Raw genomic sequence first — 21,564 nt, 5'->3', positions numbered from 1 at the left:
CTCTTTGACTGAACAGACTATACAAATTCGCTCACAATTCCTATTTTGGTCATCAATTTTTTTCTAGATGGCTATGAAAATTTTCAATAAATTTCACTGACATCAAACTGTAGAAATTTGAAATTATCAAACTTTTTTTAAATTGTGAAAAATTATTATTTCGATGTTATAAAAGCAATTCCGTAAAATGTTCATCACTGGGAAGTGACCGTAAAATTTTAACAGATAAACTTTATACTTTTTTACACGTTCTGGTTTTCACATGGAGACTTCTTATAAATATTTTTTACAGTTTCACCTACAAAATTTAGTGTGCAATTTGGTTTTTAAATTACTACTGCTTTTAATGCAACATGTTCTTTTGTTCTAATTTATTGCTGGATAAAAACCGACAGTGACTCTAAATCCCAGCCAAGCGGTCGATTGCGGCTCTCGGACGATGTGTAGGTCAAACAGGCAATAGTTAGGGCAGTCATCAAAGCGGTGAGACGTTTTCTTTGAAGCTTCTCAGGAATTTAGAAAATATTCAAATTTTTAGATAATCATGGAATTTTCTGTACTGTTTTTTCCGGAAGAGATTAATCGCATATCAACAAAATCCACCACAAGAAATCTTCATGACCAACCTTCCTCCAATAAACAATGAACCGTCACTGGACTATTAAAGTTCTTCGTTGGTTTTATTGATTTTTTTTACTGGTTTTCCTATGGAAAAATTGTCTGATTTATAATAAACCAGTTTTTCAGATAAGGAAACAAACTTGAAATGTGGGTAAAAATATAAATATAAGAGTTAAATGCAAAAGGCTATATTACTTTGGAACTATTTCCAGCAGCTTATATAAAATTTCTGAAACAGTGTATTTTTTTTGAGAACTTTTTAAAGTTATTTTTGAAAATTAATTTTAATCTGTTCTATTACTACCTACTATTTCAATTTTCCGACTAAACAGACTTTACAAATTTAGTGTTCCGTGCTTTTTTTCGTATTAAAGATCTTTTTTGAGCTATTGCACAGTAAATTTTACAAAGAATTTGTTATATATTTTTTGAATGAAACCGCTAAAAAAATCGAAACTTTCTGAGAAATGTGTTTATGTTGAATTAGATTCGACTTTTAAAAAAATTACAATCAGAAACTGTTATAATTAATACTTTTCATTCTTTCACTGTTTTACTTACTAATTTTTAGAAGAACGAATACATTAAACGAATATATTTCCCATTAATAAATTAACCCAATGTATTTTTCGAAATTAATTTCATATTTTATCAAAAATTATTTACTTTTCGTGACCACTCCTTTACATGCAATCGCCTTTTCTATTGCTAATAGTAAGTGCAAAAAAACTTTTTCAAATGAAAATTTCCTCAATTTTTTCCTCAAAATTCCTAATTTTTTCCTGATTATAAATATCGTCAATTCTACTTTTCGAAGCTAGAATTTTAACTTTTCAAACTGCAAAAAAATTCTTCTAATTTTCTGAATTCTGATTTAATTCTCAAAAAAATTATTTACTAAATAAATTTGAACAAATAAAACAAATACATTTTATATACGTTTTTATTGGAAGCCTTGATTACAATTTTAAGGAAAATGTTCTAGTAATGTCTTTCTGAAGTCTTTAAAACAAATATGGATTGAAAACTAGTTTAAAAATATTTTCCAGTAGTTTATAAAACATTTCTGAAACAGTGAAATTTTTTATGAGAACTTAAAAAAAAATTTCGAATTAATTCCAATTCGTTCTATTACTCTATACTATTTCAAATCTTTGACTAAACGGACTATACAAATTCGCTCACAATTCCTTACTTCCTCATTAAATTTTTTCTAGATGGCTATGAAACTTTTAAATAAATTTCACTAACATCAAAATGTAGAAATTTGAAATTATCGGCAAAAATAAACTCATAAATACTAAATTTCCAGGAAAAGCTTGTTATATTTTTTTTTTGAAATGACACCGTTAAAAATTTTAAACTATTTTATAAATGTGTTTATGTTGAATTAGAGCTGATAAGTATAATATTACATTCAAAAGTTGGTACAATTTATATGTTTGTTTTTAATAATTTTACTAACTTCTTTTAAAAAGAACGAGTTATATTCGCCCGCTCTCACCAGTCTGATAACGGCTCTTATTTTCCTATTATTATCATTGACATCCTGTTTTTCTACCTTTTCCGAATTTTGATAGAATTGGAAGTTTTTGGACATTTTTTTAGAACATCACTATTGAAATCAATGTCTTATTTTATCAGGAAATATTAACTTGTCTTGACCACTCCTTTCCAATTGATTTTTCTATTGCTAGGTGTAAAAAATGTTTTTATATCAAAATTCCTCATACTTATTTACCTGTTTTAAGTATTGTGTTATCGCTTGAAACAGAATTATTTTTCGAATTTCTCCAAAGGAAATATGTCTCGAATGAATTCAGTTTCAAATATTTACTGTTTCACAACTGAAGTTTATATACGTGTTGATTGGAAGCTTTGATCATTTGTTACTTGATTAGTATTCCTTCCAAAAATTTTTTAATGAATTACAAACATTTTTTCGAATAAATACCGCATTCTCTCTTCCAAATAACTCAGTTTTTCTTCATTTCTCAAAAAATTCCCAACGATTTTTCAGTTCAATCATGCAGTACGTAGCATATGCCGAGGGCGCAAAGATGGCTTCAGGCGCAGCCAAAGAGACTTCAAGTAATCTTTTTGGCATCTGGGATACCTGGAATTCGGTAAACAGTTTCTCACAAAAAAATAATGTTACAGAAATTTTAGAATCCACAAATGAGAAAAGACCATGCAAACGAACTGAAAAAGAAAAGTGATGAGGCCTATAACAACGACATGGAGGAGTTGAAAAAAAGTGGGTGGGAATAGCAGCCGACAATTTGCGGTTCCTACAATTTTTGATAACAGTTGTAATTTATTTTAAAAATAATCAGAAAATTGAAATTCCGCTTTCAAAAGATTATCATTTCCCAGATTCTGTTAACTAATGTATTTTTAGTGTGCTATTCATCTAGCCTGTTTTTAAAATTTTGCAATAAATTGCACAATGATTTTTTAGAGTAAAATTAATAAAATTGTACACATACAATACAATGAATCAAAAAAAAAATCTGATATTGAAAAAGATATGCTGAAACAGCATAAATTTAAAAAAATTGTAATTTATACATTTCAAATACTAAATTTCTACTGAATCACAACCTCAATATTTCGAGGAAATTTTTTTATGATTTGATAATGAACTGACAAAATTTGTTAACTTGTTAGTTTGAAATTCTGCGAATTAACTGAAAATTGTGAAAAAAAACCGGAAATGTTCAGCAAGATCTGCATTTGACCAAGAAATAGCCAAGAGACATGCTGCCGCCGATATGCAAATGTCTGAACTTGTCAAGTCAAACAATACAGAACTCAAGTAAGAATACAAAAACTGCTAGAAACTGCAGGAAAAAATAAATTTCAGAACTCTACAAGACCAGTTTAATAGAGATGAAGCTAGTCATGGCATGGCTATGAAAATGATGGTCCGGGAACACGCTGAAAAAATGAAGGAACTGAGATCAGAAGGCAGAGAAGCTCAAGAAAGAGCTGAAAGAGAGCACAGAATGAAGGTATAAGTTCCAGTTACCTATTCAATTTTTATGATGATATACTTGAAGATGTCAGAAGCCGAAGAAGAGCATCGTAAAGAAAAAGAGATTGCACAGGAAAAAATGGATGCGGCGAAGAGAGAAGGTTCAATGAAGATTGCACTTGTTGAAGAGGAAAAACAGAAAATTATGAAGGAACGATCAGATGAATTGGAGAAATACACGAGAGAGATGAATGAAATGGCGAAAAATCATCAGGAAGAACGGAAAAAACATAATGCAATTATTGGGCAAAAGAAAATGGAAATGATAGGGAGTAAGCGGTAAGGCAGCGCCCGACATTTGACGGGTTTTGTAGCTTTATCAAAATCGTTTTGTGAAGTTTGGGAGGGTTTGGGTTACTGTAGGCGTACTGTAAGATTACTGTAAATTCAGAAAAAAAGTTTTAGGTTGGCGATGGTGGAGAAATTTTATTTTGAGTTGCTGTAACATAATTTTGACATTTGAAGGAATATTAGGTTTATGCTGGTGATGAATGAGCTACTGTAGGACTACTGTAGTTTCTGAAAAAATAAGGATCGTCGTTGTTTGTAGTGCCTGGCGTCACATAGAGCAGTAATGCTAGTAGGCGGAGCCGAACAATAATCATTCATTTTTTGTGTAGAACCTCCTGGTAACTTAAAACTGAACCTGTAAGATGTCCGGTGCGGCTACTCTATCAAAACTTAAATATTGGAAAAACTTGAAACCTCCGCCCAAAAAAATACAAATTTTCCAGAGACCAACTGAAAATAGAAAGCGAGAAAATTCTCGAGTCGATGAGAAATGACATCAATCTTCTGCTGGCAGTTGAAATAAAACAAAACGGAAGTCATCTTGTTGAAAAACTGATAGATCTTTTTGAATCTGTCAAAACTGTCAAATGTTTGATGGATACGGTTCAAACGGAGGTTAGTTGGAACTGAAGAAAGTTAGTATATTTTGCCGTTTTTTGTAATTTCAGAATTATTCCTCTCTTTAGAAAAAATGTACCTTTTCTTTTTTGAAAAAAAATGAAGCCAAAAAAGAGAGTGAGAGTTTCTCAAATTTTCCTTCCTTTTTTTGGAAAATTAAACTCAAAAATGACACAATTGTAACTAGAGTACATTCTCAAAATGTTTCAATTTTCTCAGAAAACGTTTCAAAATTTTCAAGATTTTTGTTTTGGATTTTCTAATTGCGAAAAAAAAGTTCGGTTTCAGCCTTCAATGTTATCTTTTCAGCTTACAAGTCTCAGCACTTACAATCAGGTTCTATAAAAAAAAATTCACTTTCAGCTAACAACTATTGGCGACGAAGTTCCAGAAATCACGCCTGGACAACTATCTACTTTTGATGATATCAAACGCCACAAAACTCTTTTTGACAACCGTGTCGCTAGATTCCGTAAAAACGTGGTCACTTCCAGTTTCACCGACGCAAAATTATATGAGATTTGCATGGTGGGTTCTTCTTTTTGGCAATTTTAAGGAAAAAACATCAAATACAATTTCACAATTATGTTAAAAAATTTCAATTTCATTTAGAAATAATTTCTGAAAATGTTCGTATTTTACTATTAATTCTTACACAAACTTGTTGACTTCTACATTTTTTCAGACCACAGTTTCCGACTTTGAGAAAATAATGGACAAACAAGATATGAAATTAGTCTGTCATCATCTTCCTAAGGCCGTTGAAAATCAAGATTTCAAGAAAATCAAATATTATGCTGACATGGCGAGCAAGTTGAACAACCAATTCTCTCAAGAAGTACAGCATCTTGCTGCCGGGTTTTCCAATGTTTCGAAAACTTATGCCATTGATAGATCGAATCAAGCGGCAATTCAGAATTGAATATAATTGCTGAACAACTCTTGAATTTCGAATTTAAATATTTTCTGTTTCTATAAGCCAATAAATTTTGATTAACCTTACACGTTTTAATGTCGAATCGCCTTCTGTAAATTCTTGTGATTTTTCTTGTGAATTGTGAATAACATTTTGCAATAGATGTACATTTTCTGTTAGGCCTGTAGTGAGGCCGGCCCAATTTTTTAGGTCGGCCGGTCGGTGAAGCGTCCCCGACATTGCTTTTTGACAAGACCAACGTGGCGGGACCATTTCGAATAAATGCGCTCTCCTGTACACACCTATCTAACTAGTAAGCAAGGTATATAAGCGTTTCTATTTCTATTTTCCATGTGAAACAGTGATTGTTTTATTCACTTCTTCTATCATTTTTCAAAGTGTCACAATCGTTTTCAACAGCAGCAAATAATATAACAACGGTATTTTTTAGCTACTTTTTTTTAAATTTCCTTGGAAACTTACAAACACACGAATATACTCTACTGTTTATGAAGTTGACGAGTTTATTCCGATCAGAATCTAATACACTTGAGCGAATTGTTAAAGTGGAGACTTCTCATAATGGGTAATTTTTCACCGTTCTGGAGCTCTCACCTAGATTTCATAAATATTTTTTTACAGTTTCACCTACAAAATTTAGCGTGCAACTTGATTTTAAAATTACTCTCTTTGCGCGTTATAATTCATTCTCTAGAGGCCTCTGCAAATTCTTGTGATTTTTCTTGTGAATTAAGAAACACATTTTGTAATAAATGTATATCTTCTGTACATTTTCACGTTCTTGTGTTAAGCTACATTCAAAAGGGGCACTAACTTTCTTTTTTTGTTTTATTTTTAAATCAGGTTATATTATCGGTCGTCAATTTTCTAATTTCGTGCTCATTATATCCTTTCACAAGATATTTTACTATTGTGCAATATTAAATGTTTTATATAAAGAAGGACTAATTTTTGGATGAAAAATATGCCAAAAATTAATTTTAAAACTTCTACTTTTTCTACTAACTGGTAAGTGTAGTTGGCTCATACGATTTTCGGTAAATGATAAGTTAGACCACAACAAGTATTTGTTTTTAATGTTCTGTCATGTTGAAAAAATCGATTAGTTTTTATTTTTCTAAATTTCATCACATTCCCAGTTCCTCCAATAGATTCCTTTATGTAATTTCTCAACACTTTGATGTTAGTTTTTTTAATGCAGAATGGCAATGAAGCAATATTTTATTTATTGTTTCTTTAACTAAATATGAACAAATTGAAACATATTATACAACCCCAGAAAATTAAGGCAATGAATGTAACCTCCACAAGGTTGCCGAGTTCAAGAAATTGCAAAAAAAAACATTTGTTTGTTCCGTACTCTTCAAATATAGATTCTTCACAGAAAAAATTATTCGAAAATGAAAATGATCTCAGAATATTCAATATTTTAGAGGTTGTTGATAACTAATTGGAGCAAGTCTTGGCAGGACAACTTCCTGTTTCTTGCTCTCCTGGTAAGCTATTAATCTCTGTTTGAAACATCTTGTCGTAGAGATTTGAACTGACACAACTACCAAAATTTGGTCCATTAGTGTAGCGGTAGTTATCCACTAAAAGTATTGACAACAAAGTTTGAACAAGAAAATTTAAAAAAAAACTCACAGAAAGATTCTGATCAATGAGAGACATTATTGTGCAAAGTGCAACTGTTATCTGAAAATTTACATTTTTCTAAGCCATCTCTATGATTTCAATCCCACTGCTTTTATTGATGTCATAATCATTGCCTGATGGAATATATGAACTTGTAATGGATTTTTGGCATGTTCCTTGTTATTCAGGTTCCTTCTCTGACTAAGATAGTACAATACCGCAGCTGGTACAAAAAGCACAATTGAGTCGAATGTAATCTGGAATTTTCTTGAGATTAATGATAACCCGACAACTCCCGGGTTCCGCGTCTTCAACCTTGCAGTAGGCGTGACAGTGTGGAACCCGGCAAATGTCGGATCATAATCGTGCTCCCGATTCTAACAGTTTCATTCTTCCTATTAACTCAATGTGAACTAGTAATTCTTCCTTACTTACCAGCCGGAAAACTCTTATAAGTGTGAACTGATCCTTGATTGAATCTAATGCTTCAAGAGAAATTGATCTAGATACGTTCATGGCTGACCATATTACTATCACGGGAGTTAATACCAAATCTCTGACAATACAACATATATAAAGCGTCCGAATAGTGCTTTTCATTTCATATTGTTTTCTGCCAATTTGAAGTTCCGTGAGCTGTGGCTCATCTTTGCCCAGTTTTGAGCTCAGTTCGAAAATGTGACAAGCTAGGAGAGTCTGATATACTTGGGCAAAGATTGTCAAAATACAAATGTAAACTAACCAAATGCCCGTAATAATGGCAACTGGAAATCTGAAATTTGTTTGTTGAAACTGATTGTGAGAAAAAAATCCAATAAACTTGCAGTAGTATGCACTCTGCAGTTGTATAATTAGGGCCACGGAGATCTGCATAAAAGAAAAAAAAATACACTAAACACGGTTCCGACCACGATTTTCGCATAATAGTTTGTGATAAAATGATGTGCATGGTTGATGAGTGTGAACTCGGCGAGCTGGAAACAAATTTTTCATAGCTAATCAGCAATCAATCTCCCACCTTTATCCATTCCATTTTCAAATTTCTATTGATTACGAGAAAAGACGGGAAAGTTATCAACCAAACTACAGTCATCCCAAGAAAGAATACAATAATAATTACAAATTCTTGTAGATCCTTTTACAAAAGACAAACCAAATTCAACTACAGAGCTTACTCCAGAAATTGTGTCAGTTTCAGAGGATGAATTCGAGAATAAACTCAGATTGGACATTTGGACTAACTAGTGAGTTGGAGGAGAAAACTGAGAAAACAGAGCTCATTGGTCAACTTTTATATGAAAGTATCACCTGCTGAAATGTCAAACTGAACAAACTACGCACAATATTTGCGTTCATGGTGATAAATTTCTGAAAAATTAAAGATTAAATTGATTTATCCAAATTAAAAAAAACTGGAATTCCTGCCATACGATTTTATACTAAAAATTAAATAGATTAAAATAAAACTGGGAAAAATTAAAAGTTCTGAAATCAATTGCATTCTGTCTGTGTAATATCGTTTGAGACGTCAAATCCTCTTCAAACAAAATTCTCCGTTATATCAGAAAAAATAATAATATGTTTGATAATGTTTCACTTTCTCATGATAGTGAAACAGTCGCAATTCAAACTTGTTAGCTCCTGGATATGTCTAGCTTAGTTCTTAATAAGTTATGAGAACTTCATAAACGTAGTGTTTTAGTTTATCGCACACTACAGTGCATTTTTCTACACTTTTACGACTTTAAAGAAGAGCGCTTTTATGAAAACTGTCTCGCCACGCGCCATATATTGATTTTTGAAACGCGTGGCGGGACCATTTGAAAAATTGCGCCCTCCTTGTCGTAGAAGTGTAGTAAAAGCAAGTTATATAAACGTTTCTACTTCTATTTTCCATGTAAAACAATGATTGTTTTATTCACTTCTTCTATTTTTTTTCAAAGTGTCACAAAAGTTTCCAACAGCTGTAAATAAAGCTACGGTAATTTTCAGCTGCTTTTTAAATTTATTTCCTTGGAAACTGATAAACACATGAATATACTCTACTGTTTATGAAGTTCTCAGAACTTATTTCGATCATCTGATACACTTGAGCGAATTGTTAAAGTGGAGACTTCTCATAATGGGTAATTTTTCACCGTTCTGGAGCTCTCAGCTAGATTTCATAAATATTTTTTACAGTTTCACCTACAAATCTAATTTATGAAGTTCTCAGAATTCCGATTAGAATCTAGAGTTGAGCAAAAATTGTTGGCAAACAGACGGAAGTTCCCCAGAAAATGGAAAATGAAAATTCTATGGTAAAACCGCACGTCATAGTTTTTTTCTGATAAGTAGTCGAGCCATTTATATGTTTCAAACTCACCAAACAAATGTTTAGAACTTTGGAAATGTATAAAATTAAAAACATACTACGCAACAAAACGTGGTGAAACAATTCAATTATATAAAGATGGTGAAACAGTTAAAAAAAATTTTTTTTTAATTTTTAAAAATTTTTCTTTACCGGCAATTTTCCAATGAATATTGTGAAACATTCTCGAATTCCCTAAAACACCTAAAAACTACGGAATATTTTTGTGTGTTACTCAATGTGCAAAGAAGTCGAGAAACAACTGCGAGGTACCGTATACTCATTTGCAGCTGTTGGAACCTTTTTTTTTGACATTTTCGTTAAAGTTTGATGTTTCACGTGGGAAGTAAAACTACAAACATTTAACGAAAAATACTTCATGCGGTATTAACAGTTTCCTAAATTCTTAAAACGTTTACAATTAAAACAATACTGTTGCAGTGAAACTATAAAGCAATTCAAGCAACATTTTTTTGTTCATCAGGGCGAAAGTTCAAGATCTGTAGGTCTATTCAAAAATTTTCATCATGAAACTGAAAATTTAAGACGCTGATAGTGAGCACAAATCGCAGAAACGTTGTCATAATATATTACAACTTGCGCAAGACATTTTGACAGGTGATATATTTTTATTTAAGCTAACACACGGGCTCAACAACTATTTCAGTTTTTGTTTCTTCTCAAGCTGAAAATGTTTTACAAAAACTCTGCTTCTCATACAGAGCCCGACTTAGATGTGAGCATTTACACGGGTCAATTGTATTGGTGGTTGGTGTATAATTATTTCAAAGAACTGATAATTGTACCAATTTTGTTTATTGTGTTGGCTGGAATTTGGTTGAGAACTTTTCCATTCTTTCTAGTTATCAATCGAAACTTGAAAACGGAGTGGGAAAATGTAAGGTATTGAATGAAAAATAGGTAGATTCAAACCCAAATTTCCAGCTCCCGGAGTTCGCAATCACCAATCATGCTCAGTATGTCATCAAAAAATATTTTGTACTGACCATGATTTCTATCTTGGTTCTTGTACCTTTTGCTGTTTATTATTGTTTTCGTTCTCCAGATTTCTCGTTTTTAGACAAAATACTTTTGTAAGTTTATTGCAGATTTTCTTTTATTCTACAGAAAACTTTCAGAATACCAATTTCCATAATCTGTGCAGTTTTCATATATATCACGACCATTTTTTCCCAAGTTTATCAGATTCTTGTAGTAATTTTTATATTTGAACAATGCTTGAAACTGGGAAAAAATGAAACACAGCAAACGGAAACTCAAGTTGCCAAAAAACAATCTGCAACGAAAAATATCATTCGAACACTTTACAAATGTTTTATTATCAGAGATTTTGTGATAATCCCCGTAATCGCCATATTTTCAATAGGCTGGCTTTCTGAACTGTTGCCGGTTGGAGCTAATGCTACACTGAAAACTCAGCTGACATATTCCAGAGTTTTTGAATTAGTAAGTAACAATTTTAAACTCGAGGAATAACTAAATTTTTTTTTACTCAAAAAGATTGAGATTCGATGTGAAAAATAGTTCTTTGACAAAACTTTAAACCGTCCCAGGGTTTTCTACTTTTTTCGAATATAGTGTTCGGAAAAACAGTGTTTTGGATTTCGCACACTTTGTCTGATTGGTTGAAAAACTGGGCGGAGCTAATCGCTGATTGGTCGCAGGTCTCATTCTGGGGGAAACTCAAACAAGGAGACAAGAATAATTGTTCTTTGTCTGGAAATACCGTGACAAATTATTTTTTTCAGGTTTCAAACGACTCAATCTTCTTTTTGGTGCCTGTCACTGTATTGTATTATTTCTACAGAACACGCAACCTAAATAACAAAAAAAATCTCAGAAACCCTTTGCAAGATTATATTTTCAAACAGGCAATGATTATGGTAGTCATTAAAGCTGTGAGATTTTTTACAGTTTCAGAGGGATTTTGAAAATATTTGAGTTTTTAGATATTAATTACTGTTTTCCTAATCATGGTTCTACTTGACAATAGAATTTCGGTAAGTGTTTTTTCATTCAAAACTAAAAATAAGTTTGAAAAAACATTTTCAGTGGTTAATGATAGCTTCACGAATGGATCAAATGGTAGTAGTTGTGGCAGTTCAAATTTCTGCAATTATCTGTTTCCAAAAGAGATTAATTGCATATCGACGAAGCCGGAAACAAGAAGTTTTTGCAACAAACCTTCCTCCAATTATCATTGTACCACCAAATTGTTAAATTTTCAACTTATTTTATCGATTTTGCTATATACATTTAGTTGTTTTCTATGGGAATTGCAATCAACTTCAGGGATTCTTTCATCGTCTTGATTTTCCATTTTCAGAATCAATTTTAATGCTTCATACATTTCTTTTTAAAAAAAGTATGTCGCCTTCATCAAACGAAACGAAATTAACAGAAACATCAATATTTGTAAACCTGATAAAACAGTTAAAGATGGAGTACCGAAAGTTTCGCTGAAATCCCTTGCATATAAATGACCGCATTTTTATTGGGAGATTAACTAAGTTTTCATGATTTCAAAAATTAATATCTGACTCAAAATGAACTTTTAGAAAAATGTTTTTTCAAAGACTTTTTTCGAATTTTAAGCGCTTTCAGAGTTTAATTCCAAAATTTTTCTAGGTGCCAGAAGCTTCCAGTTAAAAAATTGTTTTTAAATTATTGGAAAATCTAGCTTCGGTGATGGAACAATTTTGCATTTTTTGAAAAATACTTGAGTTAAACATCAATTTCAGATAGATTTTTTCATATAGTCAGTTCGAATTTCCGAAAAAAAATCGGAAGCAGCTAAGGAGGAGAAGTTTTGTGGCTGTGCAACGACTAGGATCAGTCAGTCAACGAGGAGGAGAAGTTTAGAAGCAAAAGCAGCGACCAGGAGAAAGTTAGCGATCACATCGAAATACGTTCGGGAGAAGGACAAGCTGGGATAGTTGGCGCTGGAGCAGCAGTGTCGGAGTCAAGCAGAATCGGAAGCCAAGCAGAGTCGTCGGAAGATGCTGAAGGACGTAGAAGGCCACGACCTTCCCACTCGAAACTTCTTCGAAGTTTTGAGCTTTTCCTGGGGAGTGTCGCGGAGCTACTGCGATAGCTGTGACAACACGCGACGCAGAGCGACGCGCAGCGGTCGCTTAAATATAATTGACCTACCCGTTTGATCTACCCGCCAAATACTCAATTCTCGTCCCCGTTAGCTATTTCGCAATAACTTTCTCTGCCTCCCTGACTGTGGCCCCCAGTTAGACAGCCCGACAAGAGTGCAGAGAGTACACTTTTTCGTGGAGACGAAGTCCGCGTAGGGGAACTGTCTGTGGGTGACCATTGAGTGCACTCCGTTCGCCATTTGCCATTTGCTTGCCACAGCACGGTGTATGCATTTTTTTTTCTCTTTTTTGCCAATTTCATTTTATTCAATAATTTAGCTCTTTGTAAGTGAATTTATGTAACTTGTATTTCTAAATCTTCCCTGCCCGCTTCCCCCAATTTCCTCAGCTCATCACAAAATTTTTTAATTGCTTTTGCTTTATTTATTCTTTAAGCGAAAATTCTTTGATATTACTCACGATCTTTTCATTTCCTTCCTCTACAAAATTGTCTCGCCACACGCGCACTCCGCATATATATTTTTTCAATTAAAAAATTAGTAAATCACAAACAACAATTTCTATTAGAGATTCACATTTTTCTCAAAACTCTCAAAAATTAATGAAGGACACGTAGCGAGACCGTTTCACATAAATGCACCCTTTTTTGGTATCTACCATATATGTTGAATTTTGCTCGATAAGTTCTTTTTTTATTATCTGGCCAGATCTCCGCACAAAACATTTTTTATCTCTCCATCGCGACATTTTTTCTACTCGGATCTCCACAGCTCTGTAGGAAGTCCTACAAAACATCCGGCCATCTCCCCCTGCATGTTTACAGTCCTTTCTTCCCTTCTTTCTTTCTGTCGCTCTCTCTCTCGATTCTCTTTCTTCAGCGTTTACAATCTGCAGGCAAATTTTCTTTTCTCGTCAAGTTAATTTTATTCGTTATTTGTTCTTGTTCAAACTCATACAGTTTCAGACAAAACCCCACACTCAATAATGCCAGCTGCCACTCAACTAACAATGGGCCAGAAGGTAAAATGCCAACAATTAAATCAATTGTCAATACTTTTTTTTAAGCTTCAAAAAGAAACACAGAAGAGAGTGTCAAAAAATGAGCGAGCCAAGAAGGGATACAGTGAATTGCCAACGGAGGAGCGACAAAAGCTCAATAAAGAAAAGTATGCGAGAAAGCGATAGGCGTAACGCCAGCCGACTCCGGGGGAGCAACGCCAAATCGAGGAGGAGAAGGCAAAAGCTGCCGAAGAGAGGGACTCAAGAAAAACGAAACCGAGAGAAATCGGCGAGCTCAAATGAGCCAAGGAGGTAAGTGGACATTTTATAAAAACTTTTCGAAGCAGTGCAATTAAATAATGTTTTTCCAGGAGGTGAAAAAGGATAGAAAAGAAAAGGATGCAAGAGAGAAAGCCGAGCTCGAGCTCTACAAGGCTTCCATCAAGCCTTGAAGGCACAGGATTTGGATATTGTTCTGTAAATGTAAATATATAACTTATTGTATTGCGTCCGTTTCAATAAATTAAAAACCTGAAAATTTTAAAATTGTTTCGCAATGCAATTCAGTGGCATTTTGTATAAGTTAACTAACAGTATTTATAGTCTACTAAAACGTTTTTTGTTGAGAACAAATCTTATGTTTTGAATGAAGATTTTTGTGGAAGAAAATCGGCTTCAGATATTTTATCGATTATTGACTAGCGTGTCACGCATACAAGTTGAAACATATCGATTTTTTGTCATTTATTTTTGTATTCTTAGAAGTGTAAACTAGAAGCAGAGAAAAAATACTTAAAAGAGAATAATGGTATATCAGATTATTTAATACTTTGGAGGTTGATCATGATTGATTGGAGCCAGTGTAGGTATCACAACTTCCAGGTTCCTGCCCTCTCGGTAGGCTATCAATCTTTTTTTGAAACATCTTGTCGTAGAGATTTGAATTGAAACAACTACCAAAATTGGGTCCAATTGTGTAGCGGTAGTTATCCACTGAAAATGATAAAATTGATGTTAGAAGTAGAAAATAAAACAAAAAACTCACAGAAAGATTCTGGTCAATGAGAGACATTATTATGCAAAGTGCGATTAATATCTGAAAAATCTACATTTTTCTCAAGCTTCCCTTGATTTTAATCCCACCACTTTAATTCCTGTCATAATCATTGCCTGATGGAATATATGAACTTGTAATGGATTTTTGACATGTTCCTTATTATTCAGGTTCCGTCTCTGACTGAGATAGTACAATACAGCAGCTGGTACAAAAAGTATAGTGGAGTCCATCGCAATCTGAAACATGTATTGTGGTCAGCGGTGGGGAGCGACAAGTCTCGATTCAAAAGCAATGCAATAGTCTCTAAACGTCGGATTTTTAAAAAACGCAATTTTGTTAAGTTAATGATGGTCCGGCAACTCCCGGGTTCCGCGCCGCACTATCTTTAACGTTGCAATGAACGGAACTCGGCAGATGTCCGTCCATGATCGATTCTGAGAATTCCTTTTCTAAATAACAGGGATTTCCTGAAGTTTCAAATTTCTGCTTAGTCATTTTATATTTTGAAAATACACTCGAAACAACAAAACTGCGTTTTGTGTATGCACGAAACCCGAAATATCGACCTCGCCATCTTAACGGGTATTTTTGTGAGATAACTGCTGTTATGGACCGACATCTACGGGGTTCGCACCATGTTTACATGGTGTCACGTCCAAACCGATGGTATACCGTATAACCCGCTAGATGTCGGACGCTAACATCAGCATTGACAGTTAATAACTCTCCCTCACTTACCAGCTGGAAAATTCGAAAAATAGTAAACTGAGACTTGAGTGAAAATAGTGTTTCAAGAGAAAATGTTTCAATCGAAATTGAACCAATAAAATATATAACTGAAACACAAGCAACTACTGGGCTTAACACATAATCTCTGATAATACAACAAATGTAGAGTGTTTTAATGGTGCTTTTTGTTGCGTATTGTTTTCTGCCAATTTGAAGTTCCGTGAGCTGTGGCTCATCTTTTCCCAGTTTTGAACTATGTTCGAAAATGTAACGCGCCAAAAGAAACTGATAAACTTGAGTGAAGAGTGTGGCAATATAAATATAAACTCCCCAGACTGTCCAAAAAACTCCACAGGGTAATCTGAAATTTTTTGTAGAAAAAATTAAAATGAAAAAAAAACTGGAAACTTACAGTAGAAAGAAATCAATTAATCCATAATTAGGGTAACGGATATAAACAAAAATTATAATAACTATACAAGCAACGGCACCGGCTATGACTTTCACAAAATGATTTGTGATGACGTGGTGAGCATGGTTGATGATTGTGAACTCGGGGAGCTGGAAAAAAATTTTTAGAGCTTAGTTTATCTTTAGTTTCAATTGCACCTTCATCCATTCCTTTCTCAAATTCTGGTTTATAACAAGAAAAGATGAAATTGTTGTGAACCAAACTATGGACATCCCAAGAAAGAATACAACGGTAAAAATCAATTGCTTTACAAAAGTTTTGATGAAAGGAAAAATCAGGTCAATTAAATAAGAGCCCAGATTTAAAGTTGGCTCAATTTCAGAGGTAGAATTCGAGAATAGACTCTCGTTGAACATTTGGACTGACTAGTGACTAGTTGTGAAATGAAACTGAGAAAACATAGCTCATGGGTCAACTTTTAAATAAGATTATCACCTGCTGAAATGTCAAACTACGCACGAGTATGTGTCAGTGTCTTTTTTGTTGTTAGTTGCGTCCATGGTAATAACTTTCGGCACATTCAATGACTATCTAACAATTTAATTTCAGCCCAGAAATATATAGAAGAAGTAATAATAGTTTTTAATCATAAAATTATACCAGGTTATTGAAACATGTTTTTTTTTTAATTTCAATTTATATCTTTTCATCTTGCTGTTCCAAAACTCGAGATGAACTCTTTCTGAGTTTTTCCTGTTTTATAAATTTGTTTTAATTTCAAATTTCCGTATGCATTGCTGCTCAGTTGTATCGCTATTAAAATTAACATTAACAAGTTCAGCCAATTCAATCAACCGACGTAATAATCTCCTGCAAATACGTTTTTTTTTACTTGCCACGTGAAACAGGCAATCGTTACATACTTCAATTTTACTAATCTTCTTCAAAAATTCGAAATTCAAATTGTCACAAGTTTCCGACAGCTGCAATAGAGAAAACGCGAATATTGTTAATAACTTTCAGCTTTTGCTTCAAGTTCCTTGGTTACTCATATACACAAGTAAACTCTAGGCGTGTGAAGTTCTAATAACTTTTTACAGACAATGGAGGTATTCTAAAGTTGCTGGAGAAAATAGAACGCGAACAAAATGTTTAAAATAAAAAAGTTACTGTTTCACCAGATCATGAAAATAAATCAAAATTGATTGCCATATTGTTTATATCTTATTCTAACTTTAAAAAAATGTTTTTCTACAACAACACTATCGAGTTTATTGGCAAAATGAAAGCAGTAAATTATTTTGTTATATTTCTTGATATCTTCAAAATGAACAAATATATACTCTTTCAAGAAAACTTCAGTAAAGAAAATATGGTCTGCAAACTGGACTATCTGAGCACTTTTTCCTGTTGTTTTCTTAAAGCCGATAAAACAGGCACAGTTTTTTTTCAAAATTTTCACTTTCACATTTTCAACAATTTTTTCAATATCTTTAAGTTTCCGTAAAAAATTCAAAAACTGTATGATCCCTGAGTGTATAATTGTATTAATTGGTAACCAAGGAACTTTAAACTACAGCTGCAAGCTACCGTATGCCTCGATAGCAGCTGTCGGAAACGCTTGCGACATTTGGAAAAATTGGTAGAAGTGAGACAAAAGATCGACTGTTTTACATGGCAAGTAAACAATCGAAACGTTTACTACGATACTAATTGTAGTGATTGATCAATTAGAAGACGATATACTTTTTTAGCTTTTAATTGTGATATATATTTCAAAAAGTTTTAAAGAGAGGAAGGAAATTGATGAAAAGGAAGAAATTTAAATGAAGATTTTTTCAGCGGATGAAACTTCTGAAAGAAGTTGTCGAAAAGTTATGAAACCATCGCGAAACCGTTTTTTTTTTGAAAAACGTCGAATTATAAATTATTTCTGGATGACCAGAAAGTGTTTTCAAATATAATTAATACATAAAGCAGATGAAAACTACAGTATTCTCTTGTTCACCTGCTTAACTTCAAGCTTTCATGATATTTTCTAAAACAATTTCACGTATATTTGACTAAAACAACTTTCGATCTTGAGGAGCTAGACTATTGGAGTTATGAATATTGCTTGAATAGTTTGAGAAACAATATATCAGAACTTCAAATTCAATAATCCAATTTTAACCGATTTCATGCATTTTGAAGTTTTTATTAAAATGCAGAACTTGGTGAGAAGTAGAATTGGTAGAAATATTACAACTATTGAAAATGCTATTGTTTTCAATCTTTTAACAGAGGTCAAATACCGATGATCTGGAGGACATTTGAAAGGGTTGTAGAATAGTAAAATGTACTATTATTTTGAATAATTGTTGATTAATTTTTCTTCTCGTCAAATTTCAAAGACACGATATAATTCTTAAAAACAAGATATCAGAAACGTGGTAAAATTTGAAAAATTAGAAATAAAATTAACCGGCCAAGAGTTTGAGAAACAGAGATCAGAAAACGAGATTTTTACTGAAAACATTAGAAGAAGGAGACATTTCTGTTGTATAGATATCGACTACACACGAAATGTATTTTTAGTATTCTATTGATGTTGATCCGATCGGTTTTTTAAATTTTATTTATTTTTTGAAAAAAGTGTGAAACAGCAGAAATTGTAATTTTCCGCTTCAACGTGCCCTGCCGTCTTCCTCGTGTCCAGTTTTATTGTGACGGTGTTGTTAAGTCACTGAACTTTCTAAAACATTTCTGAATTTCAATTGAGTTTTCTGAAATTTTATTTTAGTTTTTCTTGAATTGCTCGGAAATTTTCAATTTTCAGAAAATCGTCAGCAAACTTTGAAAACCTATAAAACTTTCCAGAAGTGTTCAGAAAGATTTCAAGATTTCGAAAATCTTTCCAGTATTTTCAGAAAAATTCTCGAAATGGCTAACAACAACATTTTATTTTTGAATAATTAGAAAAAAAATGTTTCATAAACTTGCAATAAAGTTTTTAAATTTTAACAAAATTTGATTACATCAAAATTAAGTTGGGTTGAATTTTAATTCAAAAATGTCATCTGTCTTTTAACTGAGCACTGTTTCACATTGCTTTTTTGAAATTGGTGAAACAATCACAACTTTAATGTATGAAAACGTGCCGTCTTCATTCTCACTTATTAAAAAAAATTCCCAATAAAGTCCAGTGTCCATTAAAAAAGCTCTGTGAAAACTTTATTAGTGTATTTATGTGTTGATCTATATTCAAGGAACTGAAAGTAGCTGCAAGATACCGTAGCCTCAATTGCAGGAAACAAAATTGGTTCGGCTGTTTCACATGGCAAGTAAAAAATAATGTAAAAAATGTTTTTAAAAAATTACATGGAATCGTTTATTTTTACCTGAAGAAAAAGGAAGTTATAACATAAAGGAAACTAATTTTTAAATATTATCAAAATATTAAAACTGTCACCTCAAATTTGAATCCAGCCAAACCCGCGAAAAATTCCCTCTCGATTTCGGATGCCGAAAATTGGCTCGAATCGAGAGATGAGAAATTCGGGAGATGCTGGAATCAAAAAGGACTCCGCCTACTTTTTTTTAGATTTCCGCCGGTCACCGCAAAAATGAAAAGAGTGGGTAATACGTGGCGGCAGACAACCCACGGGTTCCGCCACTCGTTATGAATTAAGTAAATTAGGCCACGCCCTTCAAAAACACACCAACTGAAAGGGTGTGGCTTAATTTACTTAATTTAGAGCGAGGCGCGGAACCCGTGGGTTGTCTGCCGCCGGGTATTACCCACCCTTTTCATTTTTGCGGTGACCGGCGGAAATCTAAAAGAAAGTAGGCACGAGTCCTTTTTGATTCCAGCATCTCCCGAATTTCTCATCTCTCGATTCGAGCCAATTTTCGGCATCCGAAATCAAGAGGGAATTTTTCGCGGGTTTGGCTGGATTCAAATTTGAGGTGACAGTTTTAATATTTTGATAATATGTCCAGAGAGCTTTGAGTTGAATCTTGAATTTTTTTTGAATTTTTCAACAAGTTTGGTATATCGAGGAAAAAAATTGAAAATCGAGGAATGTTCTTACCCGTCCGTTGACAGCCGTAAAATAACACGAAATAAATCAGAAACTTTAAAAAATTGAACTAGCGAATTAAAAAAAATTTCGAGATCGAAAGAGTATGTGTTTCAATAATATTGTATAATTTTGCCGTAAAAAACCGAAAACACTTTACGATGGTAATAATTGTTCACAAATTTATCGTTTTTGAGCAATGGGTTATTTGAATGACTTTTGACTTTTCTTTCCAAAAAAATGAAATTAAAAATTTCCGATAAGAACCATGTACGAGAAGAATGGATAAACTTGCAACTCCATTATGAATAATTGCACTTAAAATGTACAAGTTATTATTCATTTGATCATACTCCTTGCGCTCATTGCTACCCATGATAATCATCAAAGGAATATGAGTTAAAACCACTGGTAACAGACTTTGAATCACTACTCCAATGAATACACGAAATTGAAGACGACGAGTGGTGACGGAGACATTGGAATATTTGAAAATGATAAGATAATAGACACAACAAGTAGAGAAAAATACAATTTGAACAATGGAAATTAGATAAATCAATTGACTAGCTTGTACAAAATACGTCTCCCAAAATTTTCCAAAAACTTTGACAATGGTTTGATCCGTGAAAAACTCTTTGATCGGGCAAGAAAGTGTCTGTATTTTATTTAAATTTTTAACCAAGACATTTAACCAAGAAATTAATACAAACTGTCTGATTTGCTTAAAAACTCACTTTTAATATTCTTATTTTAGCCTCTTCTTGATCTGGTAGGAAGAAAAATGGCGGTGTTAAAACTAGAAATGAACTACCACAATTGGAAAATATCCAGAAATTTTTATATTTTTGTCTTGATATACAAAACTTGTTGAATGAAATTGAGCTACTCCGATTTTCAAACAAAACGATTATTGAGACTAGCATAGCTGGAAAATTTAGTTATTTTAAAACTGTGAGGCGAGACGTTGCAACACCGAGAAGTTGGAAAATTTTTGATTTTATCTAAAAATTAGCCTTATTTTGCCGAACTTTGAACCGCCATAACTTTTTGTTGAGAGATTTTTAGAACTTTTTATTACGAAATTCGGTAGTTTTGAACCAATTTGGGTCTAAAAAACAAAGTCTCGAAAAGTGATATGACTTACCATTAGTAATGGTTATAGACAAAATAAGCTGAATTAGTGTTGGAATATTCAAGTATTCAGCTAATCCAATGATTGTAAAAGCAGAAAACGGAAAATAAACTATTGGAAATATGAAAATCGCTTGTATGACTTGTGAAACAATATACCAGGAATTCAAATTCAATAATCCCATTTTCACAGATTTCATGCTCTCTGGAGTTTTTCTCATTATGCAATAAGATGTGAAAATTAGAACAGGTAAGGAGATAGAAGAAATTGAAAATCCCACAGTTTTCATTCCTTTCACAGTTGCTAAATATCGAGAGTCTGGAGAACATTTTGAAGGATATATTGTTTCAAAATATTCTGATAAACTCATATTTTGAAGCTTCGAGAAGAAGAATGAATAATGAAAAATCTGACAGAACACTCTTTAAGGCGTTGCCGTAAAAATTGGAAGCTAGAAAATTAGATTAATATGAGTAACACAGCTGACACAGAAAAAAAACATTAGAAAACAAAATTTTAACCAAAAACACCAAAGCTTTAATTTATTTGTT

General features: G+C 32.9%; 5 protein-coding genes, 54 non-coding genes and 3 pseudogenes across 62 annotated transcripts; 33 read left to right on the top strand and 29 right to left on the bottom strand.

Annotated features, from left to right (window-relative positions):
• Positions 1-335: 335 nt before the first annotated feature.
• 21ur-2655 lies at positions 336-356 on the top strand. Its single transcript, NR_059843.1, has one exon.
• Positions 357-554: 198 nt separating this feature from the next.
• T27E7.11 lies at positions 555-665 on the top strand (annotated as a pseudogene). The gene has a single exon. A coding segment is annotated over exon 1 (111 nt).
• Positions 666-791: 126 nt separating this feature from the next.
• 21ur-2782 lies at positions 792-812 on the bottom strand. Its single transcript, NR_059842.1, has one exon.
• A 184-nt stretch (positions 813-996) lies between these two features.
• Positions 997-1,017, bottom strand: 21ur-5570. The gene has a single exon (NR_059841.1).
• A 610-nt stretch (positions 1,018-1,627) lies between these two features.
• On the bottom strand, positions 1,628-1,648 carry 21ur-12661. Its single transcript, NR_059840.1, has one exon.
• Positions 1,649-1,808: 160 nt separating this feature from the next.
• Positions 1,809-1,829, top strand: 21ur-3316. Its single transcript, NR_059839.1, has one exon.
• Positions 1,830-2,503: 674 nt separating this feature from the next.
• On the top strand, positions 2,504-2,524 carry 21ur-7765. The gene has a single exon (NR_059838.1).
• A 109-nt stretch (positions 2,525-2,633) lies between these two features.
• Positions 2,634-5,566, top strand: pals-29 (Protein containing ALS2cr12 (ALS2CR12) signature). The gene is made up of 8 exons (NM_070363.2): positions 2,634-2,747; positions 2,791-2,878; positions 3,346-3,439; positions 3,488-3,635; positions 3,684-3,937; positions 4,393-4,564; positions 4,931-5,095; positions 5,253-5,566. Exons 1-8 carry the CDS (start codon positions 2,649-2,651, stop codon positions 5,487-5,489), a joined length of 1,257 nt encoding a protein of 418 aa, NP_502764.1. The 5' UTR covers positions 2,634-2,648; the 3' UTR covers positions 5,490-5,566.
• On the top strand, positions 2,954-2,974 carry 21ur-10394. The gene has a single exon (NR_059837.1).
• 21ur-6342 lies at positions 3,096-3,116 on the bottom strand. Its single transcript, NR_059836.1, has one exon.
• 21ur-8570 lies at positions 3,100-3,120 on the bottom strand. Its single transcript, NR_059835.1, has one exon.
• On the top strand, positions 3,260-3,280 carry 21ur-1794. The gene has a single exon (NR_059834.1).
• Positions 4,817-4,837, top strand: 21ur-8608. The gene has a single exon (NR_059833.1).
• 21ur-6673 lies at positions 4,894-4,914 on the top strand. Its single transcript, NR_059832.1, has one exon.
• Positions 5,186-5,206, top strand: 21ur-485. Its single transcript, NR_059831.1, has one exon.
• A 13-nt stretch (positions 5,567-5,579) lies between the features above and the next one.
• On the top strand, positions 5,580-5,600 carry 21ur-4811. Its single transcript, NR_059830.1, has one exon.
• A 179-nt stretch (positions 5,601-5,779) lies between these two features.
• 21ur-4016 lies at positions 5,780-5,800 on the bottom strand. Its single transcript, NR_059829.1, has one exon.
• A 368-nt stretch (positions 5,801-6,168) lies between these two features.
• Positions 6,169-6,189, top strand: 21ur-7808. The gene has a single exon (NR_059828.1).
• Positions 6,190-6,542: 353 nt separating this feature from the next.
• On the top strand, positions 6,543-6,563 carry 21ur-1213. The gene has a single exon (NR_059827.1).
• A 136-nt stretch (positions 6,564-6,699) lies between these two features.
• 21ur-3371 lies at positions 6,700-6,720 on the bottom strand. Its single transcript, NR_059826.1, has one exon.
• Positions 6,721-6,898: 178 nt separating this feature from the next.
• On the top strand, positions 6,899-6,919 carry 21ur-13359. Its single transcript, NR_059825.1, has one exon.
• Positions 6,920-6,925: 6 nt separating this feature from the next.
• T27E7.5 (Serpentine Receptor, class Z) lies at positions 6,926-8,088 on the bottom strand (the record flags this gene model as incomplete). Its single annotated transcript, NM_070362.3, has 5 exons — positions 6,926-7,096; positions 7,149-7,199; positions 7,247-7,396; positions 7,575-7,911; positions 7,964-8,088. The coding sequence occupies 5 exons, from the start codon at positions 8,086-8,088 to the stop codon at positions 6,926-6,928; spliced, it is 834 nt and encodes a 277-aa protein (NP_502763.3).
• Positions 7,668-7,688, top strand: 21ur-15364. The gene has a single exon (NR_059824.1).
• A 600-nt stretch (positions 8,089-8,688) lies between the features above and the next one.
• Positions 8,689-8,709, bottom strand: 21ur-9218. Its single transcript, NR_059823.1, has one exon.
• 21ur-13759 lies at positions 8,690-8,710 on the bottom strand. Its single transcript, NR_059822.1, has one exon.
• On the bottom strand, positions 8,692-8,712 carry 21ur-6780. The gene has a single exon (NR_059821.1).
• A 62-nt stretch (positions 8,713-8,774) lies between these two features.
• 21ur-4864 lies at positions 8,775-8,795 on the top strand. The gene has a single exon (NR_059820.1).
• A 184-nt stretch (positions 8,796-8,979) lies between these two features.
• On the bottom strand, positions 8,980-9,000 carry 21ur-12676. The gene has a single exon (NR_059819.1).
• A 362-nt stretch (positions 9,001-9,362) lies between these two features.
• 21ur-6612 lies at positions 9,363-9,383 on the top strand. Its single transcript, NR_059818.1, has one exon.
• 21ur-11726 lies at positions 9,364-9,384 on the top strand. The gene has a single exon (NR_059817.1).
• Positions 9,385-9,536: 152 nt separating this feature from the next.
• Positions 9,537-9,557, bottom strand: 21ur-6710. Its single transcript, NR_059816.1, has one exon.
• Positions 9,558-9,868: 311 nt separating this feature from the next.
• On the top strand, positions 9,869-9,889 carry 21ur-8638. Its single transcript, NR_059815.1, has one exon.
• Positions 9,890-9,962: 73 nt separating this feature from the next.
• 21ur-10892 lies at positions 9,963-9,983 on the bottom strand. Its single transcript, NR_059814.1, has one exon.
• On the top strand, positions 9,970-9,990 carry 21ur-793. Its single transcript, NR_059813.1, has one exon.
• Positions 9,991-10,183: 193 nt separating this feature from the next.
• On the top strand, positions 10,184-11,733 carry T27E7.4 (Serpentine Receptor, class Z; the record flags this gene model as incomplete). Its single annotated transcript, NM_070361.1, has 6 exons — positions 10,184-10,390; positions 10,438-10,586; positions 10,632-10,959; positions 11,262-11,411; positions 11,463-11,513; positions 11,566-11,733. The coding sequence occupies 6 exons, from the start codon at positions 10,184-10,186 to the stop codon at positions 11,731-11,733; spliced, it is 1,053 nt and encodes a 350-aa protein (NP_502762.1).
• On the bottom strand, positions 10,674-10,694 carry 21ur-4566. The gene has a single exon (NR_059812.1).
• On the top strand, positions 11,470-11,490 carry 21ur-10627. Its single transcript, NR_059811.1, has one exon.
• On the top strand, positions 11,471-11,491 carry 21ur-3950. Its single transcript, NR_059810.1, has one exon.
• Positions 11,474-11,494, top strand: 21ur-11525. Its single transcript, NR_059809.1, has one exon.
• A 147-nt stretch (positions 11,734-11,880) lies between the features above and the next one.
• On the bottom strand, positions 11,881-11,901 carry 21ur-1030. The gene has a single exon (NR_059808.1).
• On the bottom strand, positions 11,882-11,902 carry 21ur-10014. The gene has a single exon (NR_059807.1).
• Positions 11,903-13,604: 1,702 nt separating this feature from the next.
• Positions 13,605-14,071, top strand: T27E7.10 (annotated as a pseudogene). The gene is made up of 3 exons: positions 13,605-13,640; positions 13,686-13,931; positions 13,991-14,071. Coding segments are annotated over exons 1-3 (363 nt in total).
• 21ur-8966 lies at positions 13,898-13,918 on the bottom strand. The gene has a single exon (NR_059806.1).
• On the bottom strand, positions 13,899-13,919 carry 21ur-13971. The gene has a single exon (NR_059805.1).
• A 370-nt stretch (positions 14,072-14,441) lies between the features above and the next one.
• T27E7.3 (Serpentine Receptor, class Z) lies at positions 14,442-16,233 on the bottom strand (the record flags this gene model as incomplete). Its single annotated transcript, NM_070360.2, has 6 exons — positions 14,442-14,612; positions 14,665-14,715; positions 14,763-14,912; positions 15,415-15,766; positions 15,818-15,966; positions 16,015-16,233. 6 exons carry the CDS (start codon positions 16,231-16,233, stop codon positions 14,442-14,444), a joined length of 1,092 nt encoding a protein of 363 aa, NP_502761.2.
• 21ur-10230 lies at positions 15,456-15,476 on the bottom strand. Its single transcript, NR_059804.1, has one exon.
• A 192-nt stretch (positions 16,234-16,425) lies between the features above and the next one.
• Positions 16,426-16,446, bottom strand: 21ur-3451. Its single transcript, NR_059803.1, has one exon.
• A 169-nt stretch (positions 16,447-16,615) lies between these two features.
• On the top strand, positions 16,616-16,636 carry 21ur-8551. Its single transcript, NR_059802.1, has one exon.
• Positions 16,637-16,658: 22 nt separating this feature from the next.
• 21ur-2864 lies at positions 16,659-16,679 on the bottom strand. Its single transcript, NR_059801.1, has one exon.
• 21ur-15227 lies at positions 16,662-16,682 on the bottom strand. The gene has a single exon (NR_059800.1).
• A 349-nt stretch (positions 16,683-17,031) lies between these two features.
• Positions 17,032-17,052, top strand: 21ur-9443. Its single transcript, NR_059799.1, has one exon.
• Positions 17,053-17,185: 133 nt separating this feature from the next.
• Positions 17,186-17,206, bottom strand: 21ur-10124. The gene has a single exon (NR_059798.1).
• A 321-nt stretch (positions 17,207-17,527) lies between these two features.
• Positions 17,528-17,548, top strand: 21ur-616. Its single transcript, NR_059797.1, has one exon.
• 21ur-3029 lies at positions 17,531-17,551 on the top strand. The gene has a single exon (NR_059796.1).
• A 96-nt stretch (positions 17,552-17,647) lies between these two features.
• Positions 17,648-17,668, bottom strand: 21ur-10238. Its single transcript, NR_059795.1, has one exon.
• Positions 17,669-17,907: 239 nt separating this feature from the next.
• Positions 17,908-18,158, bottom strand: T27E7.12 (annotated as a pseudogene). The gene has a single exon. A coding segment is annotated over exon 1 (251 nt).
• A 237-nt stretch (positions 18,159-18,395) lies between these two features.
• Positions 18,396-18,416, bottom strand: 21ur-5242. The gene has a single exon (NR_059794.1).
• Positions 18,417-18,830: 414 nt separating this feature from the next.
• 21ur-45 lies at positions 18,831-18,851 on the top strand. The gene has a single exon (NR_059793.1).
• A 91-nt stretch (positions 18,852-18,942) lies between these two features.
• On the top strand, positions 18,943-18,963 carry 21ur-1091. Its single transcript, NR_059792.1, has one exon.
• A 206-nt stretch (positions 18,964-19,169) lies between these two features.
• 21ur-15698 lies at positions 19,170-19,190 on the top strand. The gene has a single exon (NR_059791.1).
• Positions 19,191-20,033: 843 nt separating this feature from the next.
• On the top strand, positions 20,034-20,054 carry 21ur-1872. The gene has a single exon (NR_059790.1).
• srh-63 (Serpentine Receptor, class H) lies at positions 20,054-21,383 on the bottom strand (the record flags this gene model as incomplete). The annotated part of the gene is made up of 3 exons (NM_001028233.1): positions 20,054-20,536; positions 20,616-20,806; positions 21,026-21,383. The coding sequence occupies 3 exons, from the start codon at positions 21,381-21,383 to the stop codon at positions 20,054-20,056; spliced, it is 1,032 nt and encodes a 343-aa protein (NP_001023404.1).
• Between the last annotated feature and the right edge of the window lie 181 nt (positions 21,384-21,564).

Source organism: Caenorhabditis elegans, chromosome IV, assembly GCF_000002985.6.
Source record: "Caenorhabditis elegans chromosome IV".
NCBI lineage: Eukaryota > Metazoa > Nematoda > Chromadorea > Rhabditida > Rhabditidae > Caenorhabditis > Caenorhabditis elegans.
This window is presented reverse-complemented; position numbering and strand designations above follow the sequence as displayed.